We start from the raw sequence: 24,366 nt of genomic DNA on the forward strand, positions 1-24,366 counted from the left end.
ACTAGATACAGTATAGTCCAGATTGTAACATTCTTCTATGAAATGAGCTTTAAAATGTGTGATTCAATGTAGTGAACTTTGAAATTATGGATGTATGTACATTTTAAAGTGATTCAAATTCATGAAATGTTGATGACGGTAGGATAAACAAAATAAAGAATACATTTACATGAGTTTGTTTCATTTTTATGTTTACTTATTCAAGCCCCTTAACCATGAGCTGGCAGTGAGGGCACTACAGTTGTAACGTACAGAAGGCATGTGAATGGGAACATTGCAATGTTTTAAATAAAGCTACCTTCTCTTGAAATAGACATTTGTGATTTTACAAAACACACCAGACATGTAACATTCATGATACATGGACTTGACAGATACTGTGTACTTTAACGTTTTGTTTTTGCATTTAAGATTACTGCTGAACATTAAGATGTGAAAAACATTAGTAACACTTTGCTATGATACCGTTTCCCGTCCTGTCATACGTGACAAGATGCCTACACCTTGACCCGATTTGAGAACAGTTTCAATGTTGCCCTTACCCCATCTCACATTACTGATGACATGCCAATGGTAACTTAATTATGGTTTAAGACTTGCCTCCCTTAAAAAGTTTCATTTGCAGATATTTAACTTAACACTGTGATAGTAAGCTGCTCATAGAAAAATCACAAAATAATACTGATATCCTTCAAATATGTTCGATCCTTGATACATTCACAGGTCCAGTTCTCTCCCACACCCTAGTTTCAATTTCAATGGGTGCAGTAGTTTCAAGCTAAGCATTGGTGGTGACGTATGAAGATGATTCTACTTCGGTCTACAACAGAATGTTCCTGTAGTTAAGGTTTTTTTGAGTTATGTCTATAATGAAAGGGATGTTGCCAAGCCCCACTCGGCATTCTACATCCAGAAATACTGTAAACAAGTTAAAATTCATTTTCATACACCAACATACAATGCACCCATTATCGATCAATAACCGTTCCCTAATTTCAGAAAAAGTTAAATTTAGTGTGTTGATTTTTCCATTGTCTCACATTCACAGGTGACATGTGGGGTGTGTGAAATAGGACCTGGATGAGTTTGCTGAGTTTGTTGAGTTTGTTGATGAGTCCCATCAACCCATACTTTCTGAGGTTTTAAAATGACCCACACCTCCTGATGAACTGTAAGCTGAGTGAGTGAGTGTGCGTGCAGTCAGTCAGTCACACTGCCATCCCCACGCCCAGCAGAGTAACTCCCTCCAGTGGTGAAGGCAGAGGAGAGGCAGGGCAGGGAGATGATACAGACCCCTGGTCTGGGAAGGCACAGCACAGAGAGGCCTGTAGCAGACCCATGACCTCCCTCCCTTTCAGAGTCCCAGCCCCTCCATGAGTGAGACGGAGCGGAAGACCAAAGCCAGGAAGCCGGTCCCCAGCAGGTCTCCCAGGGCTGTCAGGTAGGGGATGGAAAAGTTGTCTGGGTCCAGACTCCTCCTCCACATCAGACGGACTATCAGGTCAGCCACATAGAGGAGGATGCCCACCTGGAGGAACATCCCATACAGACAGACAAATCCATCAGACAGCAGATCTGAATGAGAAGTCCAGAAGTCCTTATACTTCAATAACTATATAATGAAAGTCCTTACAAGTCTGTATGAGACTTTACCAAACTCCATCAGTGTACCAGTGACTGAGGGGTAGCAGGCGAGGGGATAGGGCGTACCTGGAGAAGGGCGGCACACAGGTAGCAGACGATGAAGGTGACAGTGAGGGCAGTGTGCCCGCCTTGGAGCAGAGAGATGGTATAGAGGAACACCAGGTGGCCCGGAACCACCAGTAGGAACAACACCCTCGCTGACTTGGAGTTCACACCTGGAGAGACAAAGGCAACTAATGAATACTGTAGGTAGCTTTCTTATCTACTTAGTGCAATTCAGACAGCTTCCACAGTAACTGTCTGAATTGTAAATCTGTTCAAATACTATGACAAAGAGAGGATAAATATAACAGGAATGGCAAGAGGGGTTCCAAATAGTAAAGTTCTTATTTGCTAAATCACAAACAGAGAGGAAGTGACTGGCATATATTCTCCTTGTTTTTTGTTTGTTACAGACATATCTACATGCAATCCATGACCCTCTATAGAAAGACAGAGTGGAGGAGCCTTTCCTGAGGTGAAGAAGGTAGTAAAGGGGCTGGGCCAGTGCTGTCTCATCTTATAGGGCAAGACTCCAGGCATGCTCCAGAAGTGAAGGTAGGTTGAGATCCGACTGGCCTGGATGGCCACCAAGTTTCCTCCGACACCTGAGGGGAAGCACCGAGCATGGAAAGAATATCAACCACAAAAGTCTCCTATTATATAGTCACCTGCTTTTCCATTGAAATATGACTCTATATGTAAAACATATGTTGCCCACCACATGCTTTTGACTTCATGAGGATATACTCTTAGGAATTTTTGATTTATTTCATTTCTTATTTGATTAATCAATTCCACATTGACAGATCCCTGCTTGTAGAGGTCTGCACGGGACTGATTTCTGCATCCTGCACCCTTCATCCTGCACATGCCCGCTCCCGCTGGCTTTCTGTCTGACTCATCTGCTCCCTGGTCTTGAACCCAACTGCAGTCCTGCAATGTTATTTCAGGCAGCTCGCTTGACAGCCATGGTTCCAGCAAGTGTGCACCCTATACTATAGGTAATATCAAAATGCTCTAAAATAACCTAAGAAATAGGTTAGGTTAAATGACCAGAGATTTTCACGTAGCCCATTATATTAGGCTATCGGTATTACTGGGCTGTGTCAGCCAATATGCTAGACTAGACGTAGTTTGAAGAGAGCAGAGTTGGAGAGCGGACACTTGCACTTTCTCTTGAGCTACGTTTAGTATAGGCCTAATAGCCTACCTTTTAGGAGAGGGACGAATTTCAGATGGACACAAATATGGGTGATCAATATTTATTTCTAGGCAATGTAGTAAACTATAAACTTTTATGATTTGGCTATAGTTTACTACATTGCCTAGAAATAAATATTGATTGTGTCCATCTGAAATTCGTCCCTCTCCTGAAAGGTAGGCTATTAGGCCTATACTAAACGTAGCTCAAGAGAAAGTGCAAGTGTCTGCTCTCTCGCTCTCCAACTCTGCTCTCTTCAAACTACGTTATTTAGGAAGTTCATTTCCTTGGAAAGATATCTGCCCTTGCTTCTGCATAGGATATAGCCTCATACTCTATTTAATTGAGACCACAAGCACACCTGATATCGCACGCCCAACTAGGAGAGGTATCGCTACTGCACATGAAGCTGCAAGAATAATGAGATCGGACACTTGCACTTTCTCACTTTCTCATGTTTTGCATATAGGATATAGCCTACCTTTTAAGAGCGGGGCGATTTGCAGACCTCGACTCTTGTTGGTTGAGGGCCCTCCAATTCTTTCCATTATCAATATTTATTTACCGACACTGTAAACTATATAGCCTAATCATATTTAAGTTATTTCCTTGAAAAGATACAATACATCACCAAAAGTATGTGGACACCCCTTCAAATAAGTGGATTCGGCTATTTCAGCCACATCCGTTGTTGACAGGTGTATAAAATCGAGCATTGGCAGTAGAATGGCCTTACTGAAGATCTCAGTGACTTAAAAAGGATGCCACCTTTCCAACAAGTCAGTTGTCAAATTCCTGTTCTGTTAGAGCTGCCCCGGTCAACTGTAAGTGCTGTTATTTTGAAGTGGAAATGTCTGGGAGCAATAATGGCTCAGCCACCAAGTGGTAGGCCACACAAGCTCACAGAACGGGACCGCCGAGTGCTCAAGCGCGTAAAAATCGTCTGTCCTCGGTTGCAACACTCACTACAGAGTTCCAAACTGCCTCTGGAAGCAACATCAGCACAAGAACTGTTCGTCGGGAGCTTCCTGAAATGAGTTTCCATGGCCGAGCAGCCGCACAAAAGCCTAAGATCACCATGCGCAATGCCAAGCGTCGGCTGGAGTGGTGTAAAGCTTGCTGCCATTGGACTCTAGAGCAGTGGAAACGCGTTCTCTGGATAGACAAATCTTGGTTTCGCAGATGCTAGGAGAACACTACCTGCCCCAATGCAGTGCCAACTGTAAAGTTTGGTGGAGGAGGAATAATGGTCTGGGGCTGTTTTTCATGGTTTGGGCTAGGCCCCTTAGTTCCAGTGAAGGAAAATCTTAACGTACAGCATACAATGACATTCTAGACGATTCTGTGCTTCCAACTTTGTGGCAACAGTTTGGGGAAGGCCCTTCCTTGTCTCAGACAACGCCCCTGTGCACAGGTCCATACAGAAATGGTTTGTCGAGATCAGTGTGGAAGAACTTGACTGGCCTGCACAGAGGCCTTACCTCAACCTTTGGGATGAATTGGAATGCCGACTGAGAGCCAGGCCTAATCGCCCAACATCAGTGCCCCGACCTCACTAATGCTCGTGGCTGAATGGAAGCAAGTCTCCGCAGCAATGTTCAAACATCTAGTGGAAAGCCTTCCCAGAAGAGTGGAGGCTGTTATAGCAGCAAAGGGGGACCAACTCCATATTAATGCCCATGATTTTGAGATGTTCGACGAGCAGGTGTCCACATACTTTGGTCACGCAGTGTGACTGCCACACTATTCTCCACCCATGCATAGGCAGTCTACTCTATTTTATTGAGACCACACATATTGTAGCAATCTTTGCTATATGATCCACGTTTCAATTTCCACCAAGAGGGTTAACCCTATTGGTGCGATGCGTAGGATCTTTGCCTTTCATGCCAGAGACCAGGGTTAGCTTCCTGCCCCCTAAGTTTGCTACACTGGTGTCAGAAGTGGGATAGTGGCTGTGAGGCCATCAGAACGCACGGGAAGTGTGAAGGGGCTTGAAAGAACACATAAGTGCTTTTAATATGCCTATAATAGGTAGACACATGCATACGATGCAGAAAGACGACCGTTTGCAAATAATCTGCGGGACAAAAAACCCTTCTCATCCCAAAGTTGTCTGTCTGGATCCAAAGGTGCAGCCCTCTACCTGCTTGAGGTCTTGCCACTGTTGCCACCAAGTGGAGTAACAAATTTATATTGATAAAGTTGTCTTACTTATTTTGATATAAAAATATTACCTTTATTTAACCAGGCAAGTCAATTAACCTTTTGTCAATAGGGGGAGCTGTTAGCATTATTTTTTTTTTTACATTTCCAAATTAAACTGCCTCGTACTCAATTCTTGATCGTACAATATGCATATTATTGTTATTATTGGATAGAAAACAGTCTATAGTTTCTATAGGAGTTGAAATTTTGTCTCTGAGTGGTACAGAACAATTTCTACAGCACTTTTCATGACAGGGTTCAGATTTCAGAAATTTTTACCTCTGATCTGGGGTCTGTTTATAAGGCCACAGTGAATGCTATGAAGAAACCGACACTGCCTACGTCTTCCTCTGGGTGTCTGTACGTCATCACGTTTTCAATGAAGTGGATGGGACGTTCACAGCCATTATAAATGACCAAAATGTACAGAGACCTTCTTCTCAACGTGCGCCTCAAGCGTGAAGCCATCGGACCTGTCTCGTTCCAAGTCGTTTTCTAACCAGCAATATTTCTCCGGTCATGTTTTCAGTCGTTATAGTTGTTAAAACATCATAATGTAGTGAATTTGAACCGTTTTATACAATTTATATCCGTTTAGTGCGATTTTTGAGGAATTTCTTTGTTGTTGCGTTCTGAAAGTTTGGACACACGTTTTAGGGAGTCGGTTGTTGGTGCTGGACATTTCGAAGACAGAGGACATCTATCGACCAAAAGACGTTTATAACATAGAAAGGATACATTGCCCAAGAAATATGATGGAAGATCAGCTCAAAGTAAGCAATATTTAAAGATAAACCGTGTTTCTGTCGAAATATTTTAAACGCACATAATCGCCATTTTGTTTGGTATAGCTTCACTTGGCCAACCCGGTATTGAAAAGTAAGGATAATTTAAAAATGTAAATCAGCTGTTGCATTAAGAAACTAATTTGTCTTCGATTCCTGTCAACCCTGTATTTTTTAGTCAAGTATATTGATTAGCTTTTAATTAAACTAGATCACTCTGATAGATGACGTCAGACATATTGAGGCTTGATTCTAGTATTTCATTGTGTAACCACGGTTTTGTATGGCTAAATATGCACCTTTTCGAACAAACTGTATATGTATGTTGTAAAATGATGTTACAGGAGTGTCATCGGAAGAATTCTGAGAAGTTAGTGAAAAAATTAATATCTTTTGGCGGTGGTTACGTTTATAGCGCTCTTTGGCTGGAATCGATGCTCTGGTAACGTTTGGAACATGTTAGATATCTAACTTATCGATTTATTGTGTTTTCGCTGAAAAACGCTTAGAAAATCTGAAATATGGTCTGAAATCACAAGAACTGGGTCTTTCCCATTGCTATGCTTTGCATTTTTATGAAATGTTTTATGATGAGTAAATTGGTCATACACGTTGCTCTATCTATAATACTTCTAGTGGATTTGTGATGGTCGGTGCAATTGTAAACTGTGATTTCTACCTGGAAATATGCACTTTTTCTAACAAAAAACTATCCTATACCATGAATATGTTATTCAGACTGTCATCTGATGGTTTTTTTTTAAGGTTATGGCTATCATATCTTAGTTGGAGCCGAATTGGTTGATAGCACCTGAAGGAGTAAGAAACTGATGGAGTTAGAATAGTGGTGTATTTTGCTAACGTGTTTAGCTAATAGATTTACATATTTTGTCTTCCCTGTAAAACATTTTAAAAATCTGAAATGGTGGCTTTATTCACAAGATCTGTATCTTTCATCTGGTGTCTTGGACTTGTGATTTAATGATATTTAGATGCTACTATCTACTTCTGAAGCTATGCTATCTATGCTAATCAGTGTGTGGGGGGTGGGGGGTGCTCCCGGATCCGGGTTTCTGAGGCAGTAAAAGTTAAGAACAAATTATTATTTACAATGACGGCCTGGCAATCCTGTGTGTACAGGGGCTACTGTTAACAGCACAAATGCAATAGCAAACAAACAGTAGATGTGTGTTTGTGTGCGTACAGGCATGTGTGTGACGTGATTCTATGGTAACATCTATTAAAATACTGTTTTTGTCATATCCTAATCAAACACCAATACAGATGTGTTTCTCAGACTTGAAGAGACTTGAGGGGACATTGGTAAAACAAAGTGCGGGGTAATAGTCATAGTATCAGGAGAGGGAAATTCTAACCACTGTGAGCGATATTTAACTGAGGTCCAAAGGCTATCCAATACTCAGCGTCAGGCAGCCAATATCAGCCTGGGACACTGCCATTTGTGGGTAAGAACATCTGGCCGTGTGCTCTTAAACACTCTCATTTGAAAGGATCTCTCAGCATGTGTCATTTATAGACAGCTAACTGACTGAGCCAGGCACATGAATGTCCCATGGTAGTTAATAACTCAACGCTCCCCTTTCCATCCTTGTATAATGTGTTCAGAGACCACTTTCTAGTTTCATTTAACCAAGATGAGTCCACTCACCATTCATAACGGGTGTAAAGACAGCCATCCCCTCAAAGTTAGGGTCGCTAACAGTCTTGTCCAATATGAGTCCCCCAAAACTGGAAAAGGTCATAATGAAAACAGTCAAACATCTACTGATCAGATACATGTTTTTAAAAATGTTTACAGACACCTTTATCCAAAGCAACATACAGTCATGCGTGCATACATATTACGTATGGGTGGCCCCGGGAATCGAACCCACTATCTTGGCGTTGCAAGCTCTATCACCTGAGTCATACAGGACCATATGATAAGGTTATGATAAGAATGATAAGGTGTCATGTGTGTCTTACCTGCTGATAGACATGGCTACGATGACAGGCTGCCAGCCAGAGACGAGGACCTCCTTGATTTGAGGGCTCTTCCGGGCCACCACCACCCACAGAGGGATCAGAGCCAGGAAGAACACACACAACAGGGGAGACAGGTACCAGACGTCTACACAGAGAAAACACGTTAGAATAGTGTCCACAATGCACTGCTCCCACACATATAGAACACAATTCATCTGACATAAGAGCACCTCCAAAATTGTTAGAAATTGTCTGATATTTAAACATTAAAGCCATGTTTAAATTGGGCTTTGTAAAAGTAGCTAACTGTACAGTTAGTGCAGACCACAGGCTACAGATGAGTGGGAACTTACACTGAACAAAATAATTAATGCAACATGGTACAATTTAAACGATTTTACTGAGTTATAAGGAAATCAGTGAATTGAAATAAATTCATTAGACCCTAATCTATGGATTTCACATGACTGTGAATACAGATATGCATCTGTTGGTCACAGATACCTTTAAGAAAAAAGTAGGGGCGTGGATCAGAAAACCATTCAGTATCTAGTGTGAACTCCATTCGCCTCAGAGTTGATCAGGCTGTTGATTGTGGCCTGTGGAATGTTGTCCCACTCCTCTTCAAAGGCTGAGCGAAGTTGCTTATTGGCGGTAACTGGAACATGCAGTCGTACACATCGATTTAGAGCATCCAAACATGCTCAATGGGTGACATGACTGGTGACTATGCAGGCCATGGAAGAACTGGGACATTTTCAGCTTCCAGGAATTGTGTACAGATCCTTGCGACACTTGGCTATACATTATCATGCTGAAACATGAGGTGATGGCGGCGGATGAATGGCACGACAATGGGCCTCAGTATCTCATCACGTTATCTCTGTGCACTCAAATTGCCATCGTAGCTTGTCTGCCCATACCATAACCCCACCATGGGGCACTCTGTTCCCAACGTTGACATCAGCAAACCGCTCGCCCACGCCACGCCCTACATGCTGTCTGCCATCTGCCCAGTACAGCTGAAACCGGGATTCATATGTGAAGAGCACACTTCTCCAGCGTGCCAGTGGCCATCGAAGGTGAGCATTTGCCTACTGAAGTCAGTTACAATACCGAACTGCAATCAGGTCAAGACCCTGGTGAGTACGACGAGCACGCAGATGAGCTTCTCTGAGACGGTTTCTGACAGTTTGTGCAGAAATTCTTTGGTTGTGCAAACACACTGCAAACCCACCCTCATCAGCTGTCCCAGTGGCTGGTCTCAGATGATCCTGCAGGTGCAGAAGCCGGATGTGGAGGTCCTGGGCTGGCGTGGTTACAAGTGGTCTGCGGTTTTGAGGCCGGTTGGACGTACTGCCAAATCCTCTAAAACTACGTTGAAGGCGGCTTTCGGTAAAGAACTTAACATTCAATTCTCTGGCCTTCATCCTTTGTTCTGGCTCCCTCATCGGTGGCTTCTAACTTGGTTTCAGATCTTCAGAATTCCCCCCCTCATCGGACCGGGAGGGTGTCAGACTCCGGGCCCTCCATCAGCCACAATGGATTCTACAGCTGGCTCGGGTCCATCGGGCCTCACCGCCTATCAATCCTTGGGGGGTCTGCGAGGCCACTCGAGGTGAAAGAGCGGCCGCACCTCCTCAGCCTTTGCACCAGCTGTGGTCCACAGGAAATAACCCTGTGCTAACGAGTACTGGACATTACAAGCCTTCTTCCTACCGTTCTACAACAGATGTCGGGGGAAAGATGATCGGAGCAAAGTACAGAGAGATGATTGATGAAAACCTGCTCCAGAGCACTCAGGACCTCAGACTGGGACGAAGATGCACCTTCCAATAAAACAACGACCCTAAGCACACAGCCAAGAAAATGCAGGTGTGGCTTCGGGACAAGTCTCTGAATGTCCTTGAGTGGCCCAGCCAGAGTCACTTGAACCCAATCGAAAATCTCTGGAGAGACCTGAAAATAGCTGTGCAGCAATGCTCCCCATCAAACCTGACAGAGCTTAAGAGGATCTGCAGAGAAGAATGTGAGAAATTTCCAAATACAGGTGTGCCAAGCTTCTAGCATCATACCCAAGAAGACTCGAGGCTGTAATCGCTGCCAAAGGTGCTTCAACAAAGTACTGAGTAAAGAGTCTAAATACTTCTGAAATATCACATTTACATAAATTATAAATGTACAACAATTTACAAAAAACTGTTTTTGCTTTGTCATTATGGGGTGTTGTGTGTAGATTGATGAGGGGGGGAAAAAAACTATTTAAAATGTAGGAAGCTGCTATAGACCACCAAGTGCTAATAGTCAGTATCTGGATAATATGTGTGAAATGCTTGATAATGTATGTGATATCAACAGAGAGGTATATTTTCTGGGTGACCTAAATATTGACTGACTTTCATCAAGCTGCCCACTCAAGAAAAAGCGTCAAACTGTAACCAGTACCTGCAACCTGGTTCAGGTTATCAATCAAGCTAACAGGGTATTTACAAACAGCACAGGAATGAAATGCACATGTATTGATCACATATTTACTAATGCTACAGAACTCTCCTGTAAAGCAGTAGCCACATCCATTGGATAGAGTTATCACAATATGGTAGCCATATCTAGGAAAACCAAAGTTCCAAATTCTGGACCTAATATTGTGTATAAGAGGTCCTACAATTAGGTTTTGTAGTGATTCCTAAGTTGATGATGTATGTAAATAATATTTGTGTAATGAGGAGCATTCAGACACTGCACATGACACATGTGAAATTGCTTACTCCAGTTACTAATAAGCATGCACCCATTAAGAAAATGACTGTAAAAACTGTTAAATCCCCATGGATTAATGAGGAATTGAAACATTTTATGGTTGAGAGGGATGAGGCAAAAGGAATGGCAAATAAGTCTGGCTGCATAACCGATTGGAAAATCTACTGCAAATTGAGAAATCATGTCACTAAACAGAAACTATACTATGAAACAAAGACAAATTATATAAAGAATTATAGTAAAAAGCTTTGGAGCACCTTAATTAAATAAAATGTTGGGCAAAAAGGCAAACTCAGCTCCATCATTCACTGAATCAGATGGCTCATTCATCACAAAACCCTCTGATACTGCCAACAACTTCAAAACATTTTTAATTGGCAAGATTAGCAAATTTAGGCATGACATGCCAGCAACAAATGCCGAACCTACGCATCCAAGTATAACTGACCAAATTATGAAAGACAAGCATTGTAATTTTGAATTCCGTAAAGTAAGTGTGGAAGAGGTGAAAAAAATATTGTTGTCAACCAACAATGATAAGCCACTTTGGGTCTGACAACTTGGATGGAAAATTACTGAGGATGATAGAGGATGATATTTCCACTTCTATTTGCCATCTCTTCAATCTAAGGTTACCAAAAATTGTGCGCCCTCTGGCCTGGAGGAAACAAAAGTAATTCCGCTACCCAAGAATAGTAAAGCACCCTTTACTGGTTCAAATAGCTGACCAATCAGCCTGTTACCAACCCTTAGTAAACTTTTGGAAAACATTTTGTTTGACCAGATACAATGCTATTTCACTGTAAACAAACAAACTATAGACTTTCAGCACTCTTGTAGGGAAGGACATTCAACAAGCACAGCACTTGACAAATGACTGATGATTGGCTGAGAGAAATTGATTATAAAAATATTGTGGGAGCTGTTTTGTTAGACTTTAGTGCGGCTTTTGACGTTATTGATCATAGTCTGCTGCTGGATAAACATATGTGTTATGGCTTTACACCCCTCGCTATAATGTGGATAAAGAGTTACCTGTCTAACAGAACACTGAGGGTGTTCTTTAATGGTAGCCTCTCCAACATAACTGTGGTAAAATCAGGCATTCCACAGGGAAGCTGTCTAGGCCCCTTAGACTTTTTTCAATATTTACTAACGCCTCGCCACTGGGTCTGAGTAAAGCCTGTGTGCCTACGTATGCGGATGACTCAACACTATACACGTCAGCTACTAGTGAGTGAAATCACTGCAACACTTCAAAGAGTAACAGTCAGTTTCAGAATGGGTGGCAAGAAATCAGTTAGTCCTAGCATTGTATTTGGGACAAATCATTCACTAAACCCTAAACCTCAACTAAATATTGTAATGAATAATGTGGAAATTGAGCAAATTGAGGAGACTAAACTGCTTTGAGTAACGCTGGATTGTAAACTGTTATGGTCAAAACATATTGATGCAACAGTAGCTAAAAATAGGAGAGGTCTGTCCATAATAAAGTGCTACTCTGCCTTCTTAACAACAATATCAACAGGGCAAGTCCTACAGGCCCTAGTTTTGTCGCACCTGTACTACTGCCCAGTCTTGTTGTCAGGTGCCACAAAGAGGGACTTGGTAAAATTACAACTGGCCCAAAACACTGCAGCACGGCTGGCCCTTTAATGTACATGTAGAGCTAACATTAATAATATGCATGTCAATATCTCATGGCTCAAAGTAGAGGAGAGATTGACTTCATCACTACTTGTTTTTGTAAGAAGTATTGACATGTTGAATGCACCGAGCTGTCTGTTTAAACTACTAGCACACAGCTCGGACACTCATGCATACCCCACAAGACATGCTACCAGAAGTCTCTTCACAGTCCCCAAGTCCGGAACAGGCGCACAGTACTACATAGAGCCATGGATACATGGAACTCTATTCTACATCAAGTAACTCAAGCAAGCAGTAAAATCTGATTTAAAAAATGGATAAAAATACACCTTATGGAACAGCGAGGACTATGAAGAGTCACACAAAGGTACAAACACACATATACAAAAACACACATAACATGCACAATATAGACACACGTACACCTGTATTGTGTGTGCTAGTAGAGTTGTGGCCGGAGGGCACACACTTAATGTATTGTGAAATCTGTTGTAAAAATGTATTTTAATGTTTAAAAATTTTAATATAATGTATATTACTGCCTTCATTTTTGCTGGACTCCAGGAAGAGTAGCTGCTGCCTTGGCAGATCCATAATAAATACAACTACAAACTGCTCTGGTGGACATTCCCGCACTCAGCGTGCCAATTGCACGGTCCCTCAAAACTTGAGACATCTGTGGCATTGTGTTGTGTGACAAAACTGTCCTTTTATTGTCCCAGCACAAGGTGCACCTGTGTAATGATCATGCTGTTTTAATCAGCTTCTTGATATGTCACACCTGTCAGGTGGATGGATTATCTAGGCAAAGGAGAAATGCTCACTAAAAGGGATATAAACAAATATGCATAACATTTCAGAGAAATTATATTTTTGAGTGTATGAAAAATGTCTGGGATCTTTTATTTTTGCTTATGAAACATGGAACCAACACTTAACATGTTACATTTATATGTTTGTTCAGTGAAACTTCTGACCTCTGCTGGTTCTGAATAATACTACCACAATGTGGAGAAGGTCTTAATTTGCTTAAATAGTTATTTACCCAGATACATGCACTCTACTGACTCTTAATTGTTTAATTATTGCTATCTTTTAAAAATGTTATTATTATGGTCATTTTTACCCCCATTTCATGATTACAATCTTCTTTCATCGCTGCAACTACCCAACGGGCTCGGGAGAGACGAAGGTCGAGTCATGCGTCCTCCGAAACATGACCCGCCAAACCGAGCTTCTTAACACCCACTCGCTTAACCCTGAAGCCAGCTGCACCAAAGTGTCGGCGGAAACACCGTTCAACTGACGACCTAAGTCAGCCTGCAGGCACCCGGCCCACCACAAGTAGTCACTAGAGTGTGATGAGCCAAGTAAAGCCCCCCCGGCCAAACCCTCCCCTAATCCGGACGACGCTGGGCCAATTGTGCCTGGGATCAAACCCCAGTCTGTAGTGACGCCGCAACACTGCGATGCAGTACCTTAGACCGCTGCACCACTCGGGAGGCCCTAATTACTGATTTCTAATTAAAAGTTGAATTAAACCCTTCATCCATTATTATAAAGCCATACCTCGGTACTGGTAGAGTATAGTACTGACTCCAGCCAGCAGGGACAGTGTGATTAGATCTCCCAGACTGGCAGCGATGGGTGTGGCCACATTGTCTGGGTTGATGCCCACTTTCCTGGCGCCAATGATCACCCCAATCATTACCAGACCTATGGAGGGAGGGAGGGAGAGAGAGGGATGGAAGGAGAGAGGGGGAGGTAGGTAGAGCGAGGGATGGAGAAGTGAGAGAGAGGGGGTGACTGTGAGCACAACTGTTAACAGATACTACGATCAAGACATTTGGAATCTCAATCCAATAAAGACACCCTGAGGGGTGAACTCACCGAGAGACAGTGCTGCCACGAATGCAGTGATGATGCTGCTGGCACAGAGCACAGCAGCTTGGTCCAGCTCCACCCCACCTCTAGACATGGCCCCCAGTGATATGGCTGCCACGGCAGCCAGGAAGCCCACCACCGTGGCCTGAACCTGTGGAGAGAATCGATCTTCACATCCCCTGGGTCCATCCATCACATCTAACATACCTTATGGGCTTAGGCTACCTTCATTATTATGCCTTGGATAAGGGCTATCTTGACCTCTTCCTAACCTCTGTTTTTATGGTGATCCTGTTCTCGAGGTCAAGTTAGCCTCGGGCTACAGTTACAGTGCCTGTCTTTCAGATTTGGATATAAAAAGCCAAGTAGTGCCGTGGAAGACTTATGTCCATCTTCCTGTCTGCCTGCATCCCAATAAATCAATTGGAGATTACCTGAATGAGAGCCAGGTTGCTGCACACCATCGTCCACTGATGCTTGGGGTCATCCAGCTGTCCAGTGTTAGCCTAAACAAGAGAGCTCATCATCAGTACAGCATACACCAACATCAAACTTTGGCTTTTCAACAAGAGCTTTGCATGTGATTATGTGTGGGGAAATGTGTGTTTATTTACACTTTGACACTAGCCCCTAGGAGTTAGCAAGAGAGCATAAAGAGACCAGGCCACATTGCCATCCTACTTTGGCTAATACTACGTACTATATACAATAGGATGCGGTCCTATGTAGCTCAGTAGCTGGTAGAGCATGGTGCTTCGAACGCCAGGATAGTGGGTTCGATTCCGTACGTAAAATGTATGCAAGTATGACTATTAGGATTAAAGCATATTCTAAATGGTATTTATTTTTATATATTAGGATGCTTAAGATGTTGCTGAAGATGTTGACCTCATCCAGTCAGTAGAGGATGCCTGGTTATTCTTTAAAAAGTTCCTTCCTCACCATCTTAAATAAGCACGATCCATTCAAAAAAAATGTAGAACCAGGAATAGACATAGCCCTTGGTTCACTCCAGACCTGTTTGCCCTTGACCAGCACAAAAACACCCTGTGGCATGCTGCATTAGCACCGAATAGCCCCCGTGATATGCAACTTTTCAGGGAAGTTAGGAACCAATATACACAGGTAGTAAGGAAAGCTAAGGCTAGCTTTTTCAAACAGATATTTGCATCCTGTAGTAAAAACTCAAAAAAGTTCTGGGACACTGTAAAGTCCATGGAGAATAACAGCAACTCCTTCCAGCTGCCCACTGCACTGAGGCTAGGAAACACTCACCACTGATAAATCCACTATAATTGAGAATTTCAATAAGCATTTCTCTACGGCTGGCCATGCTTCCACCTGGCTACCCCTACCCCGTTCAACTGCCCGGCACACTCCACAGCAACCCACCCAAGCCCCCACCATTTCTCGTTCACCCAAATCCAGACAGCTGATGTACTGAAAGAGCTGCAAAATCTGGACCCCTACAAATCAGCTGGGCTAGAAAATCTGGACCCTCTCTTTCTAAAATGATCTGCCAAAATTGTTGCAACCCCTATTACTAGCCTGTTCAACCTGTCTTCCGTATCGTCTGAGATTCCCAAAGATTGGAAAGCTGCCGCGGTCATCCCCCTCCTCAATGGGGAAGACACTCTAGACCCAAACTGCTACAGACCTATATCTATCCTCACCCTGCCTTTCTAAGGTCTTCGAAAGCCAAGTTAACAAAACAGATTACCGAACATTTCGAATCCCACCGTACCTTCTCCGCTATGCAATCTGGTTTCAGAGCTGGTCATGGGTGCACCTCAGCCACGCTCAAGGTCCTAAACGATATCATAACTGCCATCGATAAGAGACATTACTGTGCAGCCGTATTCATCGACCTGGCCAAGGCTTTCGACTCTGTCAATCAGTCTCTATGGGGGTGCCACAGGGTTAAATTCTTGGGCCAACTCTCTTCTCTGTATACATCAGTGATGTCGCTCTTGCTGCTGGTGATTCTCTGATCCACCTCTACGCAGACGACACCATTCTGTATACCTATTTATTGCCTTACCTCATTTGCACACACTGTATATAGATTTTCTTCAACTGTATTATTGACTGTATGTTTTGTTTATTCCATGTGTAACTCTGTGTTGTTGTATGTGTCGAACTGCTTTGCTTTATTCTTGGCCAGGTCGCAGTTGTAAATGAGAACTTGTTCTCAACTTGCCTACCTGGCTAAATAAAGGTGAAATAAATAAAAATATTTGTAAAAAATGTGGACTCACTGCGGTGGAGAGGCGAGCAGCCAGGGTCATCTCCAGGTTGCCCTTCAGTCCCACCAGAGCTGGAACCAGGATGAAAATCTCTGTGATGACCTTAAACACCTCCCAGTGCTGAAACACACAGACATCATCATCATCAACTGTGTTCTTTCAGCCGGACCCCGACAGGGATAAACACTTATATTGTCCTTAAATACAACCATCATCCCAACGCTAAAACAATCATCCAACACCAGCAGCCCTTCTTTTATTTGTAAACTGTGATCTTCAAAATTAAATATTAGTCTCAAATCCTACTTGAGTTTAATCTCAGTGATATATTGGCAACTATTTTGTCAGATAGACTTTGTCAGACAGAAAATTGAAATAGCTTAAATGAGTGTCTAAGAGTTGTGCTTGACAACGTGTCCACAAACCCCCTACTGAAGATCTAAAAATAGAGGCATGTATAAATAAACAGTTAAGTCAGCGTTTGCCAGGATGGGGGTGGGGTTGGTTATTTTTAAACGCCGCTCTCAAGTTCTTCTCGAATGTCGACTAAAGGCTGTCACATTCGGGCACTATCTTGGGAAGTGTCCCAGTTCCTTTTGCCTCCACTGGTCGGCAGTCCAGAGCCCTAGCTCCAGATCCTACTCTGTCTGTGACCAAAATGGCACCCTATCCCTTATATAGTGCACTACATAGGGAATAGGGTGCCATTTGGGGAGGCACACCTCTGTCTCTCTCACTCCCAGTCTGATTCATCAGTCCTCCCTCCCTCAGTCAGCCAACCACCCACTCTCTCTCTCTATTCAATGAAAGCCTCCCCAGACCAACCTTTCCCACCTCCACATCTGATTTGTATGGCAATGGAAGGTGGAGAAAGAGTTCAAAACTGACATCCAAAATAGAGAGAGGATATAAACAGAAACCCAGTTTGGATTATCATGAAAAACTGATAAGCAAATCATAGGCATGATGACTCCTCTGTTTTAAGTCATTGTCCATCTTTCTGGTGACCCTGTGACTAAAATGCATTGCTATTTCCCAGAGGGGTTACAACAGGAGGGAAACCATTCTCAAAACAATTATCTCAGATGTTCTAAAAGACAGTGCTGTAAGTGGTCCCGTCCCTGCTGGCCTTTAATGACCTGACCATTTTGATTCCTATCAAACCACATAAAAATAGGACTATAATAGGTTACGCACACACACACACACACACACACGATTATACAGTAGTAGAAGGAGATAGGAAGCCCATCACATGAATCCATACTTGAACAATATCCATGATGATGCCAGCGGAGACCATTCCCAGTCCAGCCACCAGGTATGGCAGCAGCACCTGGGCAGCGATCTGCCAGGAGCTCTCAGGCAGGAAGCCGTGGGCAGAGCGGGTCAGCTTACAGGTGAAGCCACGCAACTTCTTCCCCTGGTAGCACAGCTCCAGTTCCAGCCGAGTCACCACCATGATTGTACACACTTACCCCATTACTCAAACACTTGACTGGTAGGGAGAAAGGGCCGGGGGGTGGACAGTGACAGCCTGAGATCCACAGACGAGTACTTTGTTCTTTCGCCAGTAAGCACCACCAGCTAGCGTCTCTGCCGCTTACCTCACAGGTGGGAGCTTGACTTCACTGCAATGTTGCTTTCTGTGATTCATGAAAGGTCATGACAACAAAGCTGGTGACTATGAAGTAGTAACAATGGACCCTGAAAAGTGGGTGAACTTGATTAAAGTCCTCTTAAAGTTAGACGTTGTTCTTGTTCTGTCCTCGCCATGTTCTTGACCTTAGAATACTCCTTTACCCCAGAAGAGATGAGAGAGAATGGAACAAACTCAGAAAACCCCAACAGTCTAGTCCTTTGATGCGTCAGTCCTGGTGAGGGGTCCAGACATCACTAGAGTGATCACTCTCTCCATCATATGATACACCAACAGCTTGCAGGCTCCATCTCACTACCTCACAAACAAACAATTAACCTATACCAAGAGGCTTTCACTCAATCCCCGGTCCTTGAAAGAGAAGAGAAAGAGGCAGCAGGTGCAGTTGATCCTTCTGACCCATTAGATGCTCCTGTTCCATTTGTTAGATTTTTCGATGGCCCTTTGCTGGCTCACTGACAGGAGAAGTGTTCTCTGTGCCCTCTGAGAAAACGGCAACGCAGTAGGTTCCTGGAGACTCATTCACCACCAAGGGAGGCCTCTGCAGGGGGAGGGCTGTCTGTCTGCGCCACAGTCATTCAGGAGGATGACCGGCTTACAGACTGAGACACACTCTCTCTATTCCTCCCTCCCTCTCTCTAGTGTCGTGACTCACTCCATGCTCCCTCTCCCTCTTAAACGCACAGTTTATCCCCCCTCCGACTTCCCTCTCTTTATTCTAGCACACAGTCTCTTTCCTCTTCYGTTGTAGTAACAGATTTAAGTCCTGTCAGAAACATATGTCAGGGACCTGCTCTTTACTCTAACTGGTGGGCTGGCTTTGCTCCTCTCTGGGTGTAGTGTCACCCCTTTTCATGTGACCACTTGGTATCTGCCCCTCTCTTATCCTCCCTCAGTCCTTATTTTCATGCCCCTCTGCTCAGGCTGCCTCTGTCTATCCCTCTGCATGCTGCGACTGTCTCTTTATGTTAGGGCATCCTACCACTTCCCCCTCTGCCGTATACGTAGAGCTGATCTCACCGCTGTGTTTCCCCTAAACCACATGCACGATGCGGAGGGACGGAAAGAGAAGGAGAGACAGAGAGGGAGAGAGAGGAAGAGAGAGCCAGCATCTGATTACTCACCGGTGGGTAAGCCGGCTGCCAAATGCCAGGGACGACGGGCAGAGTAGAGGACAAAGCCAGCGCCATGCAGCATCAGAGCAGTGATTCAGCGAAAGAGACATGCAATGAGCCATACTTCAGCAGCATACCAACCTTCTCCTGTTGACGCTTCTCTTTACTCGTCTAATCAAATAATGTTGAAATCATGGAAGGCTGCAATCTAATAAAATACACATTACATTCGCAACCATCCTGAATACAAGATATATTGCCCAGCCCAACTTTAAGGACACAATGCATAACCTAAAGTATGCCAACTTCTTGCATACTAACAATATGTTTTGTCCCTGAATCCCATGTATTTCAAAACAACACCTAGCCCACGTTGATTCACTGCACTGCCACTGACTGTCATTCACTTTTGAGCACTTTGGAGCTTTAGGGCACTAGATGGTAGCCTCGTACAAACCATCCTGATCTCGCAAGCTTACAGTCTGTTTCGCTAGCGAACATACATGTAAGCTCGCGAGATCAGATGGCTTTGCCAGTCTAACTAGATGACACAATTGGGGTGGGCATCTTGAACCTTTGAATAAATTAGTTGAAAATGCATTTCCCCAAAGGTAGCAAGGAATTAGAAAAAGGATTTGAAACTAAAGCTGTAAGGCCGTCATCCAAACACTCTGTCAAAAACCTAATGCATATTTAGCAAGGTCTTGAAGGGTTAAACACATTTCGAGCTGGATCTACTTTGGACTGATGAAAGCATTATAGAGAAACAAATTACTTATTTTAAACAATTTGATTGGCATGTATGGAAGGTAATTTATGTTTTAAGAATCAATATTGAAGTGTCAATACACTTTTATTCCTTTGGAAGTATGAATTATGTCCTCAAATACTGATAAGATTAGACACACCAAGATGTTGGCATTTTTATTTGATAGATGATCCAACAGAGTAAGCGTCAGTGACTGCCTACTGTATATACTTCATAGTCATGTGATGCATTCACTCGAACATGAGAAGGCTGGATATCGGGGTTCAAGACAACATGGAGCACTCACCTGGACACTGTCCAGCACCATCCCAGCCATCACCATCCCCATCCCAGCCAGCAGGTAGGGGAACACCACCTGGAGACCGATGAAAATGGACGACTCTTCTTCCACCTTGGCCACGGCCACCTTGGCCACCTTCTCCTCCACAGCCTTCTTGACGGGCTGGATGGGGGGCAATAATGGCAGCTCATCTTGCCCATCTAAGGTTCCCGCCTTGGGGCTGGCACTGCCACCTTGGCCTTTCCCCTTGCCCTTTGACTTGGACTTCTTGGACTTCCCCTTCCTCTGGTGTATCTCCCCTTCTGGCATGGTGGTGGTGGATGTGATGTCTTACACTGAAGAGAGATAACACGTTCCACACAAAGGTAATCAATAGTCTTACATATCATGCACCAAACCTGCTTGCTAGATACAGTGACATAGGGCAAATTGTAATATGTCTTGCATTGGCACTGGCATGCTCCAGCATGACGGCAACATTGCAGAAACATCCCAGTAAGCAAACTCATGATGAAAATACCTATTTTAGACGTATTTTCCTGCCATTGACGTCATGTGCATTTTAGTGGCTGAAAGAAAGGTGAAAATAAAGATTTTTCTGGATGTCGAAAATATATATTCTCTGAACATCGAAAATACGTATTTTCCGGACTTTAAAAATATGCATTTTTAGAACATTGAAAAGATGTCTATTTCGGATGTTGAAAAAAACATATTTTCGGGACGTTCAAAATACGTAATTTACAGATGAAAATAAGTAATTTCAGTCATTGATTTTTATGGCCAAATTTCAACTGCACATAATTAGTAAGCATTATATCACAATAATATTTTTTCAAGCCTCTTAATATAGGAAAGACGAGCCAACTGAAGAATGCACCAGAATATTTATTATTGCTCCCATCTACCACATGCACTACTGTAAGTTTGGGGTCACTTAGAAATGTCCTTGTTTTTGAAAGAAAAGCAAATTTTTGGTCCAGTAAAATAACATCAAATTGATCAGAAATATAGTGTAGACATTGTTAATGTTGTAAATGACTATTGTAGCTGGAAACATCAGATTTTTAAAATGGAATATAGGCGTACAGAGGCCCATTATCATCAACCATCACTCCTGTGTTCCAATGGCACCTTGTGTTATCTAATCCAAGTTTATCATTTTAAAAGGCTAATTCATCATTAGAAAACCATTTTGCAATTATGTTAGCACAGCTGAAAACTGTTGTTCTGATTAAAGAAGCAATAAAACTGGCCTTTAGATTAGTTGAGTATCTGGAGCATCAGCATTTGTGGGTTTGATTACAGGTTCAAAATGGCCAGAAACAAATAACTTTCTTCTGAAACTCATCAGTCTATTCTTGTTCTGAGAAAATAAGGCTATTCCATGCGAGAAATTGCCAAGAAACTGAAGATCTCGTACAACGCTGTGTACTACTCCCTTCACAGAACAGCGCAAACTGGCTCTAACCAGAATAGAAAGAGGAGTGGGAGGCCCTGGTGCACAACTGAGCAAGAGGACAAGTACATTACAGTGTCTAGTTTGAGAAACTGACGCCTCACAAGTCCTTCATTAAATAGTACCTGCAAAACACCAGTCTCAACGTCAACAATGAAGAGGCGACTCCGGGATGCTGGCCTTCTAGGCAGAGTTCATCTGTCCAGTGTCTGTGTTCTTTTGCCCATCTTAATCTTTTCTTTTCACCTGCCAGTCTGAGATATGGCTTTTTCCAAAAATGAATGTAGCAACTACAGATTGCCCCTTTAAGTCTATCAAAAGTGTGCGAGTTTGAGCATGTGTCCATTAGGCTTATGGATTTATTTATTTTAACCAGCATGAATTAGATTGAGCAAAAAAAGCCTCACTTTTATTCCATAGGCTGGGATCCACACTATGCAGCTTTTGCAAGAGCGCATTTTTCACTTGGCGTTTCATCATAGTGGTCTCTGATTTATGGTCAGACTCGCTTACGTTGAATACATTTAAACTTGCTGCGTTTTTCAATGCTGATTTGAATGTCATTGAGAAAACATAAGTATCAAAAACATTTTTCGCAAACATCCTTTCTGAATTTAAAACTAAACCTCGAAGTAATCATCTAATCTGATTACAATATTTTTTGCCTGTAACGGACTACAGTTACCGTTTTTGTAATCCTTAATTACTCCCCAACCACCCTCCTAACTTTTGACACACACATATGAATGTAGCCTACTGCCGTTTTGATGACTCGTGATTGGCCAACAACAAGCTACACGTGCCACGCTCCACTCTCGTAAAAAGCAAGAGCAGCAGCATTAATTATACAATTTATCTCCCTCCCTCCACTGCAGCAATCCTTTTCGGATCTGTATGGGCCCTACCGGACAAGACAATTCAAATTACACATACCTCAGACTCGTGACAATCATATCAGATCTGACCCATGACATTAGTTGGAACTATCGGGTATCCAGGTGCTGGTGGATCCGTGAAGATGTCTAGTCCAGACCGGACAAAATCTGAACCAAACATCAACGACGTTGAAATAAAAGCCAGTCTGGACTGCACCAAAAAAAGACATCCAAAACACGTTACTATCCTTAAAAGCTTAGTGGGATAAAACCTGACCCCTTGCCTTTTTGACAATGTAGTAGAGGCTCTTTAGTAGAAAGTACGCCAAGACCTTGCCAACGAATGATAAGTGACTTATGTTTGATAGCATGCATAAACAAAAACGGCTGGCTGATGACAACCATAGATTTATGCATGACAATGACCTACTACTCCTGCCTTGAACCATTCATTATACTGTCAACAACGTCACCCCCTGGGGTGTAATCATTACCCTAAACAGTTGCAAAACGTACTGTTTTGCTACGAAAACGAGCTTTTCTATTGGACATAATTAGGTAGGTACCTCCCTGTTTACTAAAGCTGTCCAATAGAAACGCTTGTTTTCGTTGCAAATTTTGGAGTAATGATTACTTACACCCCTGATTCAACAGACAGCTATGTAGCAATCAAATCCGATTACCCCACTGCTCTGACGTTATGTCCAGGTATTCCCGTTGACTCTTTGCATTCATTTTCCCTTTGATAAAGCAAGTCCCGATTGTGACGACGAAACCTCTGAAAGCGTGTTAAAATAAATTCATAAAGTAGTAAGAAGCTTTAGCCTAGCGAAAATGTTGACGTAGTTGCAGGGAATACCATTGTACAGGAAGCTGACGTGCACATCCCATAATGCTTGTGAATTGGTAACCAATGGTTACACCAGCAAAAGAGTCTGATTGGATCAGAATTGGAGTAGAGGAGTAGAGTAGTGCATAACCCCGCCCATTAGAGAAAATGAACAGTGGTGTGTGATGGTGTGACGGAAAGTGAAATTAAATTCCATCCATATTGGAGCTCTGGAAGCAACGACGACAGCAGTAGCCTAAGGCATTATATATGTATCCATTACAAACAAGATAGGCTATATCATTGATGACTGATGCATTAATTGAGGAGCATACTATATTCTATTATAGTCTTCAATTTCATTTAATAATAAGCAAAACAACAACGTGTAACATCAGAACTATAATGAATCTATTACATTCAGATGAATGCACTTTGTAATTTGTTCTTTACAATAGCAAGTTTATACATGTTCTCATTATCTGACCTGTTGTTTCAATGCTGTGGATCTGGATGCAGTCATTCTAAACACAACACTCCTATGCAACGGTCATAGTCAATGTTCTTACCTGTTGTTGCAGACGCTCTTAAAGAAGAGCGTATGAGGCCGAGATAGTGCTCCAGAAAAATATGGTCACAAAGTTCGGTGGACACCAAGAATAACTGATCTATGGAGTGGGGGCTCCAGAACTGGTGGCTTAAAGAGGGGGTCGTCTTAAATTTCAGCCCGGTTGGCAAATTAAGATACCACCCGCCTGTCTGACCTCATCTGCCTTAGAGGATGGCGACAGCAGCAGCCAGCAAGCACTTTCCCTCGGATACCAAACAAACACTCAAATCACTACATTTGTTTGTGTGTATACTACAAGTACGTATGTAAGCAACGTGACTGAACAGAAATGAATATTGTAATGGTTGCACACACACCAGAGGAATTCGTTTTGAGTTTACCCAGCATCAGTGCCAAGTC

At 42.9% G+C, this 24,366-nt stretch overlaps 1 protein-coding gene across 6 annotated transcripts; it reads right to left on the reverse strand.

The window, feature by feature from the left end:
* Nucleotides 1–170: 170 nt before the first annotated feature.
* LOC111976728 (solute carrier family 41 member 1) lies at nt 171–24,073 on the reverse strand. 6 transcript variants are annotated; one of them, XM_070448089.1, is made up of 11 exons: nt 23,966–24,073; nt 20,240–20,568; nt 16,422–16,529; nt 14,598–14,669; nt 14,170–14,314; nt 13,849–13,995; nt 7,867–8,011; nt 7,550–7,629; nt 2,156–2,291; nt 1,711–1,858; nt 171–1,528 (listed from the first exon to the last, which is right to left on the reverse strand). In XM_070448089.1, exons 2-11 carry the CDS (start codon nt 20,540–20,542, stop codon nt 1,355–1,357), a joined length of 1,458 nt encoding a protein of 485 aa, XP_070304190.1. In that variant the 5' UTR covers nt 20,543–20,568; nt 23,966–24,073; the 3' UTR covers nt 171–1,354. The 6 variants fall into 6 exon arrangements, with proteins under 6 accessions (XP_070304190.1, XP_070304192.1, XP_070304193.1 ...); XM_070448091.1 differs by having other exon boundaries at nt 23,884–23,966; XM_070448092.1 differs by lacking the exon at nt 23,966–24,073 and adding an exon at nt 23,251–23,461.
* Between the last annotated feature and the right edge of the window lie 293 nt (nt 24,074–24,366).

The sequence above is a fragment of the Salvelinus sp. IW2-2015 genome, linkage group LG17 (genome assembly GCF_002910315.2).
Source record: "Salvelinus sp. IW2-2015 linkage group LG17, ASM291031v2, whole genome shotgun sequence".
Taxonomy (NCBI): Eukaryota; Metazoa; Chordata; class Actinopteri; order Salmoniformes; family Salmonidae; genus Salvelinus; species Salvelinus sp. IW2-2015.

Excerpts from the sequence above, each read along its gene's own strand:
- LOC111976728 (XM_070448089.1), bottom strand. The coding sequence starts at position 20,542 with ATGCCAGAAGGGGAGATACACCAGAGGAAGGGGAAGTCCAAGAAGTCC. Across the intron at positions 14,670-16,421 it reads CTGCTCGCCTCTCCACCGCA|GCTAACACTGGACAGCTGGA; the intron begins GTGAGTCCACAT and ends TCTCTTGTTTAG. Across the intron at positions 14,315-14,597 it reads GCAACCTGGCTCTCATTCAG|GTTCAGGCCACGGTGGTGGG; the intron begins GTAATCTCCAAT and ends TTCTCTCCACAG.